A 13,920-nucleotide genomic window follows, 5' to 3' on the forward strand; every position below is an offset into this window, starting at 1 on the left:
CTCCTCTATATTCAGGTACAGTAACTCTCCTCTATATTCAGGTTCAGTAACTCTCCTCTCCTCTATAGTCAGGTTCAGTAACTCTCCTCTATATTCAGGTTCAGTAACTCTCCTCTCCTCTATATTCAGGTACAGTAACTCTCCTCTCCTCTATAGTCAGGTTCAGTAACTCTCCTCTCCTCTATATTCAGGTACAGTAACTCTCCTCTATATTCAGGTTCAGTAACTCTCCTCTCCTCTATAGTCAGGTTCAGTAACTCTCCTCTCCTCTATAGTCAGGTTCAGTAACTCTCCTCTCCTCTATATTCAGGTACAGTAACTCTCCTCTCCTCTATAGTCAGGTTCAGTAACTCTCCTCTCCTCTATATTCAGGTACAGTAACTCTCCTCTATATTCAGGTTCAGTAACTCTCCTCTCCTCTATATTCAGGTTCTTTAACTCTCCTCTCCTCTATATTCAGGTTCTTTAACTCTCCTCTCCTCTATAGTCAGGTTCAGTAACTCTCCTCTCCTCTATATTCAGGTTCTTTAACTCTCCTCTCCTCTATAGTCAGGTTCAGTAACTCTCCTCTCCTCTATATTCAGGTTCTTTAACTCTCCTCTCCTCTATATTCAGGTTCTTTAACTCTCCTCTCCTCTATAGTCAGGTTCAGTAACTCTCCTCTCCTCTATATTCAGGTTCTTTAACTCTCCTCTCCTCTATATTCAGGTTCTTTAACTCTCCTCTCCTCTATATTCAGGTTCAGTAACTCTCCTCTCCTCTATATTCAGGTTCAGTAACTCTCCTCCCCTCTATATTCAGGTTCAGTAACTCTCCTCTATATTCAGGTTCAGTAACTCTCTTCTCCTCTATATTCAGGTTCAGTAACTCTCCTCTATATTCAGGTTCAGTAACTCTCCTCTATATTCAGGTTCAGTAACTCTCCTCTATATTCAGGTTCAGTAACTCTCCTCTCCTCTATATTCAGGTTCAGTAACTCTCCTCTCCTCTATATTCAGGTTCAGTAACTCTCCTCTCCTCTATATTCAGGTTCAGTAACTCTCCTCTATATTCAGGTTCAGTAACTCTCCTCTATATTCAGGTTCAGTAACTCTCTTCTCCTCTATATTCAGGTTCAGTAACTCTCCTCTCCTCTATAGTCAGGTTCAGTAACTCTCCTCTATATTCAGGTTCAGTAACTCTCCTCTATATTCAGGTACAGTAACTCTCCTCTATATTCAGGTACAGTAACTCTCCTCTCCTCTATATTCAGGTTCAGTAACTCTCCTCTCCTCTATATTCAGGTTCAGTAACTCTCCTCTCCTCTATATTCAGGTTCAGTAACTCTCCTCTATATTCAGGTTCAGTAACTCTCCTCTCCTCTATATTCAGGTTCAGTAACTCTCCTCTCCTCTATATTCAGGTTCAGTAACTCTCCTCTCCTCTATATTCAGGTTCAGTAACTCTCCTCTCCTCTATATTCAGGTTCAGTAACTCTCCTCTATATTCAGGTTCAGTAACTCTCCTCTCCTCTATATTCAGGTTCAGTAACTCTCCTCTCCTCTATATTCAGGTTCAGTAACTCTCCTCCCCTCTATATTCAGGTTCAGTAACTCTCCTCTCCTCTATATTCAGGTTCAGTAACTCTCCTCTCCTCTATATTCAGGTTCAGTAACTCTCCTCCCCTCTATATTCAGGTTCAGTAACTCTCCTCTCCTCTATATTCAGGTTCAGTAACTCTCCTCTATATTCAGGTTCAGTAACTCTCCTCTCCTCTATATTCAGGTTCAGTAACTCTCCTCTATATTCAGGTTCAGTAACTCTCCTCCCCTCTATATTCAGGTTCAGTAACTCTCCTCTCCTCTATATTCAGGTTCAGTAACTCTCCTCTATATTCAGGTTCAGTAACTCTCCTCTATATTCAGGTACAGTAACTCTCCTCCCCTCTATAGTCAGGTTCAGTAACTCTCCTCCCCTCTATAGTCAGGTTCAGTAACTCTCTTCTCCTCTATATTCAGGTTCAGTAACTCTCCTCTCCTCTATAGTCAGGTTCAGTAACTCTCCTCTATATTCAGGTTCAGTAACTCTCCTCTCCTCTATATTCAGGTTCAGTAACTCTCCTCTATATTCAGGTTCAGTAACTCTCCTCTATATTCAGGTTCAGTAACTCTCCTCTATATTCAGGTTCAGTAACTCTCCTCTATATTCAGGTTCAGTAACTCTCCTCTATATTCAGGTTCAGTAACTCTCCTCTCCTCTATATTCAGGTTCAGTAACTCTCCTCTCCTCTATATTCAGGTTCAGTAACTCTCCTCTCCTCTATATTCAGGTTCAGTAACTCTCCTCTATATTCAGGTTCAGTAACTCTCCTCTCCTCTATATTCAGGTTCAGTAACTCTCCTCCCCTCTATATTCAGGTTCAGTAACTCTCCTCTCCTCTATATTCAGGTTCAGTAACTCTCCTCTATATTCAGGTACAGTAACTCTCCTCTCCTCTATATTCAGGTTCAGTAACTCTCCTCTATATTCAGGTTCAGTAACTCTCCTCTATATTCAGGTTCAGTAACTCTCCTCTCCTCTATATTCAGGTTCAGTAACTCTCCTCTATATTCAGGTTCAGTAACTCTCCTCTATATTCAGGTTCAGTAACTCTCCTCTATATTCAGGTTCAGTAACTCTCCTCTCCTCTATATTCAGGTTCAGTAACTCTCCTCTATATTCAGGTTCAGTAACTCTCCTCTATATTCAGGTACAGTAACTCTCCTCTATATTCAGGTTCAGTAACTCTCCTCTCCTCTATATTCAGGTACAGTAACTCTCCTCTATATTCAGGTACAGTAACTCTCCTCCCCTCTATAGTCAGGTTCAGTAACTCTCCTCCCCTCTATATTCAGGTACAGTAACTCTCCTCTCCTCTATAGTCAGGTTCAGTAACTCTCTTCTCCTCTATATTCAGGTTCAGTAACTCTCCTCTATATTCAGGTTCAGTAACTCTCCTCTATATTCAGGTACAGTAACTCTCCTCTATATTCAGGTACAGTAACTCTCCTCTCCTCTATATTCAGGTTCAGTAACTCTCCTCTCCTCTATATTCAGGTACAGTAACTCTCCTCTATATTCAGGTACAGTAACTCTCCTCTCCTCTATATTCAGGTTCAGTAACTCTCCTCTCCTCTATATTCAGGTTCAGTAACTCTCCTCTCCTCTATATTCAGGTTCAGTAACTCTCCTCTCCTCTATATTCAGGTTCTTTAACTCTCCTCTCCTCTATATTCAGGTTCTTTAACTCTCCTCTCCTCTATATTCAGGTTCTTTAACTCTCCTCTCCTCTATATTCAGGTTCAGTAACTCTCCTCTCCTCTATATTCAGGTTCAGTAACTCTCCTCTCCTCTATATTCAGGTTCAGTAACTCTCCTCTCCTCTATATTCAGGTTCAGTAACTCTCCTCTCCTCTATATTCAGGTTCAGTAACTCTCCTCTATATTCAGGTTCAGTAACTCTCCTCTCCTCTATATTCAGGTTCAGTAACTCTCCTCTCCTCTATATTCAGGTTCAGTAACTCTCCTCTCCTCTATATTCAGGTTCAGTAACTCTCCTCTCCTCTATATTCAGGTTCAGTAACTCTCCTCCCCTCTATATTCAGGTTCAGTAACTCTCCTCTCCTCTATATTCAGGTTCTTTAACTCTCCTCTCCTCTATATTCAGGTTCTTTAACTCTCCTCTCCTCTATATTCAGGTTCAGTAACTCTCCTCTATATTCAGGTTCAGTAACTCTCCTCTATATTCAGGTTCAGTAACTCTCCTCTATATTCAGGTTCAGTAACTCTCCTCTCCTCTATATTCAGGTTCAGTAACTCTCCTCTCCTCTATATTCAGGTTCAGTAACTCTCCTCTCCTCTATATTCAGGTTCAGTAACTCTCCTCTCCTCTATATTCAGGTTCAGTAACTCTCCTCTCCTCTATAGTCAGGTTCAGTAACTCTCCTCTATATTCAGGTTCAGTAACTCTCCTCTATATTCAGGTTCAGTAACTCTCCTCTATATTCAGGTTCAGTAACTCTCCTCCCCTCTATATTCAGGTTCAGTAACTCTCCTCTCCTCTATATTCAGGTTCAGTAACTCTCCTCTATATTCAGGTTCAGTAACTCTCCTCTCCTCTATATTCAGGTTCAGTAACTCTCCTCTATATTCAGGTTCAGTAACTCTCCTCTCCTCTATATTCAGGTACAGTAACTCTCCTCTATATTCAGGTTCAGTAACTCTCCTCTCCTCTATATTCAGGTTCAGTAACTCTCCTCTCCTCTATATTCAGGTTCAGTAACTCTCCTCTCCTCTATATTCAGGTTCAGTAACTCTCCTCTATATTCAGGTACAGTTAATCTCCTCCCCTCTATATTCAGGTTCAGTTCTGTGTGGTTAGTTGGCAGCATCTAGAGAGTTAGATAAAAGGTGAGATGCTTAGTTCCTCACCATGTTGGTGTACGAATGGCCCTGAGAGACTCGGTGGTGCTTCTAGCCTGTCCACTATGCACCATAGAGTTGGTGTATAGCTGTATCTTTCTTCACTGTTCCCTGTAGGAGCCTCTTGGACGACCCTCACTTCCACCACTCTCTGGTGAACGGTGTGGCTGAACCCGTGCCCTACTTCACCCAGCTGAGACAGACTGCCTACACACCTACCACACCTCTCCCTGGGGCTGCTACGCCTTATCCTGGGACCAGGGAGGCCCCTCCACCTTGCCCCCCTACTCCTCAGCTCCTCATGGGGGGCAGTCTGTACAGTGCTGGGGTAACAGATGTAACAAAGCAACAGCCACAGACCCAGAAGCCAACAGTGAAGCAAGAGCGTCAGCTCAACGTTCAGGAGACCATCCGCAGGTGAGCTGGGTTGGGTGGGGCAACATACAGTTGAAGTCAGAAGTTTACATACAGTGGGGCAAAAAAGTATTTAGTCAGCCACCAATTGTGCAAGTTCTCCCACTTAAAAAGATGAGAGGCCTGTAATTTTCATCATAGGTACACTTCAACTACAAAATGAGAGAAAAAAATCCAGAAAATCACATTGTAGGATTTTTAATAAATTTATTTGCAAATTATGGTGGAAAATAAGTATTTGGTCACCTACAAACAAGCAAGATTTCTGGCTCTCAGAGACTTGTAACTTCTTCTTTAAGAGGCTCCTCTGTCCTCCACTCGTTACCTGGATTAATGGCACCTGTTTGAGCTTGTTATCAGTATAAAAGACACCTGTCCACAACCTAAAACAGTCACACTCCAAACTCCACTATGGCCAAGACCAAAGAGCTGTCAAAGGACACCAGAAACAAAATTGTAGACCTGCACCAGGCTGGGAAGACTGAATCTGCAATAGGTAAGAAGCTTGGTTTGAAGGAATCAACTGTGGGAGCAATTATTAGGAAATGGAAGACATACAAGACCATTGATAATCTCCCTCGATCTGGGGCTCCACGCAAGATCTCACCCCTTGGGGTCAAAATGATCACAAGAACAGTGAGCAAAAATCCCAGAACCACACGGGGGGACCTAGTGAATGACCTGCAGAGAGCTGGGACCAAAGTAACAAAGCCTACCATCAGTAACACACTACGCCGCCAGAGACTCAAATCCTGCAGTGCCAGATGTGTCCCCCTGCTTAAGCCAGTACATGTCCAGGCCCGTCTGAAGTTTGCTAGAGAGCATTTGGATGATCCAGAAGAAGATTGTCATATGGTCAGATGAAACCAAAATAGAACTTTTTGGTAAAAACTCAACAACTCGTTGTGTTTGGAGGACGAAGAATGCTAAGTTGCATCCAAAGAACACCATACCTACTGTGAAGCATGGGGGTGGAAACATCATGCTTTGGGGCTGTTTTTCTGCAAAGGGACCAGGACGACTGATCCGTGTAAAGGAAAGAATGAATGGGGCCGTGTATCATGAGATTTTGAGTGTAAACCTCCTTCCATCAGCAAGGGCATTGAAGATGAAACGTGGCTGGGTCTTTCAGCATGACAATGATCCCAAACACACCGCCCGGGCAACGAAGGAGTGGCTTCGTAAGAAGCATTTCAAGGTCCTGGAGTGGCCTAGCCAGTCTCCAGATCTCAACCCAATAGAAGATCATTAGAAAGTTGAAAGTCCGTGTTGCCCAGCAACAGCCCCAAAACATCACTGCTCTAGAGGAGATCTGCATGGAGGAATGGGCCAAAATACCAGCAACAGTATGTGAAAACCTTGTGAAGACTTACAGCTAACGTTTGACCTCTGTCATTGCCAACAAAGGGTATATAACAAAGTATTGAGTTAAACTTTTGTTATTGACCAAATACTTATTTTCCACCATAATTTGCAAATAAATTAATTAAAAATCCTACAATGTGATTTTCTGGATTTTTTTTTCTCATTTTGTCTGTCATAGTTGAAGTGTACCTATGATGAAAATTACAGGCCTCTCTCATCTTTTTAAGTGGGAGAACTTGCACAATTGGTGGCTGACTAAATACTTTGTTGCCCACTGTACACTTTGGTTGGAGTCATTAAAACTCATTTTTCAACCACTCTTCACATTTCTTGTTAACAAAGTCATTTTTCCAACAATTGTTTCCAGACAGATTATGTCACTTATCATAGTATCACAATTCCAGTGGGTCAGAAGTTTTAGCACTAATTGACTGTACAGCTTGGAAAATACCAGAAAATGTCATAGTTTTGGAAGCTTCTGATAGGCTAATTGACATCATTTGAGTCAATTGGAGGTGTACCTGTGGATGTATTTCAAGGCCTACCTTCAAACTCAGTGCCTCTTTGCTTGACATCATGGGGAAATCAAAAGATATCAGCCAAGACCTCAGAAAAAAATTTGTAGACCTCCACAAGTCTGGTTCATCCTTGGGAGATATTATCAAACGCCTGAAGGTACCACGTACATCTGTACAAACAATAGTACGCAAGTATAAACACCATGGGACCACGCAGCCGTCATACCGCTCAGGAAGGAGACGCATTTTGTCTCCTAGAGATGAACGTACTGTGGTGCGAAAAGTTAAAATCAATCCCAGAACAACAGCAAATGACCTTGTGAAGATGCTGGAGGAAACAGGTACAAAAGTATCTATATCCACAGTAAAACAAGTCCTGTATTGACATAACCTGAAAGGCTGCTCAGCAAGAAAGAAGCCACAGCTCAAAACCGCCATAAGAAAGCCAGACTACGGTTTGCAACTGCTGTCGTGGAAATTTCCTGTATTTACTAAATCATGAGAGAGCAAACCACACACAAGTCAGAGTTATCATAAAGTCCATCTTTAATTATATGAGCTTTACCATAGCCCTGTGACTCTCAGATCAATTTAGTGTCTATAAATGAATTCTCTGAGAGTGCTTACAAAACAATTCTTAGTATCATTTATAGCCAAGACACACCCATTTAAACTCACATGACAAATAACAGATCTTAGGAACAATGCACAAAGGAAGACTCAGCATTTGCTATAAATTATTGTTCAGTTTGCTCTCTTAGACGAGGTTCTACTTCTCGTTCTTGGTACAACATAGTACCAAAACATTACCTCATCCAATGGCATATATCAATTGTCAATCCTAGATACTACCATCTTAAATACACCCCCCTCCTGGACAAGCTCACCGAGACAGTGAGCCTCTTAGGTCATATACTAGATCAAGATAAGGGCAACCTCAGAGGGGACATACAACAGTGAGCCTCCTAGGTCATAGGTCATATACTAGGTCAAGATAAGGGCAACCTCAGAGGGGACAAGTTCCAGACACATTCCCATAAGAAGACAAGCCTGACCTCTCCCCTCACTGGGGCCCAAGTGACTTGTACCACATAAACATACTTATGAAAATGGATAAAACATCTTATTTATCGATGTTACCTAAATAATTCTGATTCTGCTACCACACTGCACATGGGGACAAAGATTGTACTTTTTGGAGAAATGTCCTCTGGTCTGATGAAACAGAAATAGAACTGTTTGGCCGTAATGACCATTGTTATATTTGGAGGAAAAAGGGGGAGGCTTGCAAGCCGAAGAACACCATCCCAACCGTGAAGCACGGGGGTGGCAGCATCATGTTGTGGGGGTGCTTTGCTGCACGAGGGACTGGTGCACTTCACAAAATCTATGCCACCATGAGGAAGGAAAAGTATGTGGATATATTGAAGCAACATCTCAAGACATCAGTCAGGAAGTTAAAGCTTGGTCGCAAATGGGTCTTCCAAATGGACAACGACCCCAAGCATACTTCCACAGTTGTAGCGAAATGGCTTAAGGACAACAAAGTCAAGGTATTGAAGTGGCCATCACAAAGCCCTGACCTCAATCCTATTTTTTTACTAGGATTAAATGTCAGTAATTGTGTTAAACTGAGTTTAAATTTATTTGGCTAAGGTATATGTAAACTTCCGACTTCAGCTGTACGTGGGGCAGGGCTTTAGGTAACCAGTTATAGACTATTTAGTAGCAGTCTATACAGGAAATACTTCAAACAAATCTATGTCCAAACCTTTTACAGATTGTGACTTTTAAGGGTAGAAATATCAGATATGAAAAGGTAATGAACACGTTTTGAATGTTGTTCCCCTTGAATTAATGTGAATTAAGGTGCTGTTGTTCCCCTTGAATTAATGTGAATTAAGGTGCTGTTGTTCCCCTTGAATTAAGAGACTATTCCTTTGGTAACCTCTCTGTGTTCACTTCTGCTACCCCTCCTCCCTTTCCTCTCCTCTTCCCCTCCTCCCTCTCCTCTTCACCTACTCCCCTTCCCCTATTCCCTTTCCTCTTCCCCTCCTCCCTCTCCCTCTCCTCTTCGCCTACTCCCCTTCCCCTATTCCCTCTCCTCTTCCCCTCCTCCCTCTCCCTCTCCTCTTCGCCTACTCCCCTTCCCCTATTCCCTCTCCCCTTACCCTCCTCCCTCTCCTCTCCCCCTCCTGTTCCTCCCAGGTTGCCAGAGTTCTGTGACGTGACTGAGGAGGTTCTCCTCAACACCTTACAGAACCTGATGATGGAGGCCTTCCTGGGAGAGCTGGTCCTTACAGCCAGGCCACGAATCATCGCTCTGCCTCCTGTCTCTGCCAGGTCTGTCAGAACCTCCTGGATGCCAGAATAGCCTGTTCTCAGATCTGTTTTGTGTGGGCTTGTCAACTCCTACGGTCAGACCCACACCCCATCCGGCTTGTACAATGATCATAAAACCGATTTTTCTACAGAAGTTGGATCTATCAAGCATGTTCATTAGTCCAGATTCCACATTTCCATTGATCACAGCCATTAATCAATAAGGTTCAATTGTGACTTATCACTCGTTGATGGATATAGTAACTGGCTATGTTTCCATTCATTTATCGGCGTTTACAGTTGTTTCACCAGATATCTTATGTCCAATATATTACAGTGTGTTCAGGATGTACTGGGATCCTGAGTGGTCTAAAAGCACTGTATCTCTAGAGGCGTCACTACAGACCCTGGTTCGAATCCAGGCTATCACAATTGGCCCAGCGTCGTCCGGGTCCGGCCGTCATTGTAAATAAAGAATTTGTTCTTCATTGACTTGCCACGTTTAATTAAAAAGGTTAAATTTGCATAGAATATAGATGCGACAGTTGCACGTAATGACGTCACAACAAACAACACCTACAGTGTCATAAATGTAGTGGTTCAATTGTTTCCATTACCCATTCTAGCCAAATTGCACATTAATAAATTGGAGACAGCCTGTATGTCGTCCCACATATCTGTTTAATGTATCAGGTTACCCGTGAAAAGGAGAGAACGACAAAATGAACAAATCATCTGCCAACGTATCGCCACGGGTCCTGCCATGGGGAAAGTTAATTGCCAGAAAAGCAGGGCGAAGTAATTCATGTATTCTTGAAAGTCGGGACAATCCTCGTCCAGAAAAGAAACTGTTTTTCGTTCCAGCATTTAGAAGTTGATGTGGAGGGGAGCTTGATGACATCAAGTGTTCCCGCGTACCTTCAAAAGTATTCAGCAATGATCATTTATAGTCAAAACACCAGGTCTCAAAGAGAGTTTGACCAAAGAAACATCCACCTGTCAAATTGTCTCCTATATCTGCCGTTTCCATTACAGGTTAGGATTTTTTTTTTTTTTGCAGACTGCTTTTGTCAAATAAACCTGGATCAACAGACTGCTCTGTTTCGTCTTATCTAGGAGGAACAGCTGTGGTTCCAGGAGGCTGTCCAGAGGTGGAGCTGACCCAGACAGGAGCAGAGAGACCAGGGGGGTTCCTCTGGGTCTTAGCTTCAGCCCACCCTCTTCACTACTGGCCAACCTGGCATGGACCTAACCAGTGTTTTACTCCACACAATGCCTCAACAATATTTCATACCCAATTAATAACTATAAAAAAAATTTAAAAGTTGATTTGACCATTTTAAATATAGCGATTCACGTCTCGATGCCTTGATCTACAATGTGATTAGTACTTTCACACCCTCATTTATTTGATAGTATCTCTGTGAAGCACTGGACACTTTCACTTCACTATATCTACCCTTTAAAATAAACCCAAACATTAACAGACCATTCCAAAAACACATTGTTTATTAAAAAGGAATTCAGTCCACAGTAGTTAAGACTTTGGCACCTACAATATATATATAAAAAAAAAATAACAAAAACGTGTACACCCCAAATAGCATTAAAACAAAATGCTTGCATAAAAGGGATAAATTAAAAACAGCAGTTGAGGTGGGTATGAAACAATGCAACTCAACTGGCAGCCATCTTAGAGCTTCCGTTCACAAAATGGCAGAAGTACATGAAAACAACAGATACAATCCTGGACATTGAATGAACACCCACTTGCAGTGTACCTCTGTGATACAACTCTTGCATTAAAGCAGTGGTATTCAGCGGGGACCCCATCCCCCCCCCCTCTCCCGATTGAATTTCTGGGGACCAAATTTCTTATGATCCCACCCCAAATCAAATAACAACCTTAAAAAAATAAAAAAAAATCTGCAAGTGTCGACATAAACGTCTTCTCAAAAATGAAAAGAAAACAATAAATACATTTACTCAATAAAATTTTATTTTTCAAATTATTTCTCAAAAAACGTTTGTATAATGTCCCATACAATAATCTGTACTCTTGGTTTCTGGTTCTTCATTTTTAATATATATATATAAAAAATGGCGACCCCACTCAGACCACGACTTTGAATACCACTGCATTAAAGACCGTGCTTGGTTTTAAAAATGAATGTTTTTTTTGTTTTGTTAGACTGGTAGTTGAAGTCTCCAAAGAGATTTGAAATGCATGAAGACAAGGTTCTCATGCGAGACCTCTGTATCCAAGTGGTTCACTATATAGGGAATAGGGTTATACTTCAAAACAGCGATCTTATTTCTCTGTAGAACCATTTGAGCTTGGATGGGATCGGTTAGAAATATTATCCAATCCAAATAACTCACGATGCCGTCAAGAGTTTCCCCATATTGTAAACTTCTGAATGTTTCTGAATGGGGTAAAATCTCACATCAGAGAGAGAAAGCTCTGGTTCGGGCAGAACAGAGTAGAAACAGTAGGCTACCGGAGGAATGGCAACGCACAGAGTAGAAACAGTAGGTTACAGGAGGAATGGCAACGCACGGAGTAGAAACAGTAGGTTACAGGAGGAATGGCAACGCACGGAGTAGAAACAGTAGGCTACCGGAGGAATGGCAACGCACGGAGTAGAAACAGTAGGCTACCGGAGGAATGGCAACGCACGGAGTAGAAACAGTAGGTTACAGGAGGAATGGCAACGCACGGAGTAGAAACAGTAGGCTACCGGAGGAATGGCAACGCACAGAGTAGAAACAGTAGGTTACAGGAGGAATGGCAACGCACGGAGTAGAAACAGTAGGAATGGCAACGCACAGAGTAGAAACAGTAGGCTACCGGAGGAATGGCAACGCACGGAGTAGAAACAGTAGGAATGGCAACGCACGGAGTAGAAACAGTAGGCTACCGGAGGAATGGCAACGCACAGAGTAGAAACAGTAGGCTACCGGAGGAATGGCAACGCACAGAGTAGAAACAGTAGGCTACCGGAGGAATGGCAACGCACAGAGTAGAAACAGTAGGCTACCGGAGGAATGGCAACGCACAGAGTAGAAACAGTAGGCTACCGGAGGAATGGCAACGCACGGAGTAGAAACAGTAGGTTACAGGAGGAATGGCAACGCACAGAGTAGGACCAGAGTAGGTTACAGGAGGAATGGCAACAGCACAGAGTAGGACCAGAGTAGGTTACAGGAGGAATGGCAACAGCACAGAGTAGGCTACAGGCTTTAGAACCTCTACAGATTTTCCATTTTCATAGGAATGTCTCGAAGGACTAGGTAGGACAACGGAACCAAACATTAAAATATAAAGACCCTTTCTTTGCCTTGGGGGGGGTATTTTGAAGTGACGCTATAGAAAGGAGTGGCAATGTGGAGAAGCAGCAGGATGGTGGTTAATTGGTCAGACCAGACCACTGATCAAGGTTAGTGAATGGCAGGAACAGGAAGGCAGCACGTAGTTGACACTTCCTACAGTAATATGTTCCATGGAGTACTTCTGTGACGGCACGGGAAGACATCGCCGTAAAAATACAAGTCTATAAGAATTCAATAGGAATTATATTTCCATGGGCGACACATAGGAAGTCCCACCAAGTTGACTACTTAAAAAAAAAAAAAATGGTGCATGCTAGCAGTCTTTTGTGAGACTGATCCGAGTGCACTCTAGGTTTTATAACTCTGTAAGTCACAGGTACAGCGCCTTCGGGAAGTATTGACTTTTACCACGTTGTTGTTGTTGTTGTTGTTGTTACAGCCTGAATTTTAAAAATGGATTAAATAGAAATTGTGTGTCAATGATTTACACACAATTACCCCATAATGTCAAAATGGAATATTGTTTTGTAGAACATTTTGTAAAGTAATAAAATGTTAAAAGTTGAAATGTATTGAGTCAATAAGTATTCAACCCCTTTGTAATGGCAAGCCTAAAGTTCAGGAGTAAAAAATGTGCTTGACAAATTGCATAATAAGTTGTTTAACTTTTTTTTATGACTATCCCATCTCTTTACCCCACACAAGTGTCTGAGGTCACTCAATCGAGTAGTGAATTTCAAGCACCGATTCAACCACAAAGACAAGGGAGGTTTTCCAATGCCTCGCAAAGAAGGGCACCTATTGGTAGAAGACACTGAATATCCCTTTGAGCATGGTGAAGTTATTAATTACACTTGGATGGTTTATCTAAACACCCAGTCACTACAAAGATACAGGCGTCCTTCCTAACTCAGTTGCCGGAGAGGAAGGAAACCACTCAGGGATTTCACCAGAACAATAACCTAAAACACAAGGCCAAATCTACACTGGAGTTGCTTACCATGAAGACATTGAATATTCCTGAGTGGCCTTGTTACAGTTTTGATTTAGAAATCAGCTTGAAAATCTATGGCAATACTTTAAAATGGCTGTCTAGCAATGATCTACAACCAACTTGAGAGAGCTTGGACAAAAGGCCAGATATTGTACAATCCAGGTGTGCAAAGATCTTAGAGATTGACCCAGAAAAGTCCTACAAAGTATTGACTCAGGGATGTGAATACATAAGTAAATTAGATATTTATGCATTTCATTTTCAATATATATATATATATATGCTAAAATTTCTAAAAACATTTTCACTTTCATTAAAATCTATTTAATCCATTTTGAATTCAGGCTGTAACAACAAGTTGTTGAATAAGTCCAGAGTTAGGAATACTTTCTGAAGGCCCTGTAATGTGAGTGGAGTCTGAGAAGAGGATGTGGTTCTCGTCTCCTCCTTTACTCGGAGGGTTGCTGTACATCTGCTAGGAGCTCTGGTCTCAGACACTCTATAGGGCACTGGATGTTCTGTTGGGAAGACAGA

At 42.1% G+C, this 13,920-nt stretch overlaps 2 protein-coding genes across 3 annotated transcripts in view; one reads left to right on the forward strand and one right to left on the reverse strand.

Annotated features, from left to right (window-relative positions):
• The window catches only part of cfap65 (cilia and flagella associated protein 65), a 99,989-nt gene extending 88,935 nt beyond the window's left edge, over window positions 1–11,054 (forward strand). Inside the window, exons 31-33 of the mRNA XM_064976967.1 lie at window positions 4,558–4,857; window positions 8,946–9,080; window positions 10,176–11,054. Coding sequence (XP_064833039.1) covers window positions 4,558–4,857; window positions 8,946–9,080; window positions 10,176–10,311 — 571 coding nt within the window. The 3' untranslated portion in view covers window positions 10,312–11,054. The remainder of the gene's footprint in view (window positions 1–4,557; window positions 4,858–8,945; window positions 9,081–10,175) is intronic.
• fn1a (fibronectin 1a) overlaps window positions 10,551–13,920 on the reverse strand; it is a 72,437-nt gene continuing 69,067 nt past the window's right edge. For both annotated transcript variants that reach the window (XM_064976966.1, XM_064976965.1), the window contains exon 46: window positions 10,551–13,904. In XM_064976966.1, the coding sequence (XP_064833038.1) occupies window positions 13,836–13,904 (69 nt within the window). In that variant the 3' untranslated portion in view covers window positions 10,551–13,835. The remainder of the gene's footprint in view (window positions 13,905–13,920) is intronic.

This window comes from Oncorhynchus masou, chromosome 10, assembly GCF_036934945.1.
Source record: "Oncorhynchus masou masou isolate Uvic2021 chromosome 10, UVic_Omas_1.1, whole genome shotgun sequence".
NCBI lineage: Eukaryota > Metazoa > Chordata > Actinopteri > Salmoniformes > Salmonidae > Oncorhynchus > Oncorhynchus masou.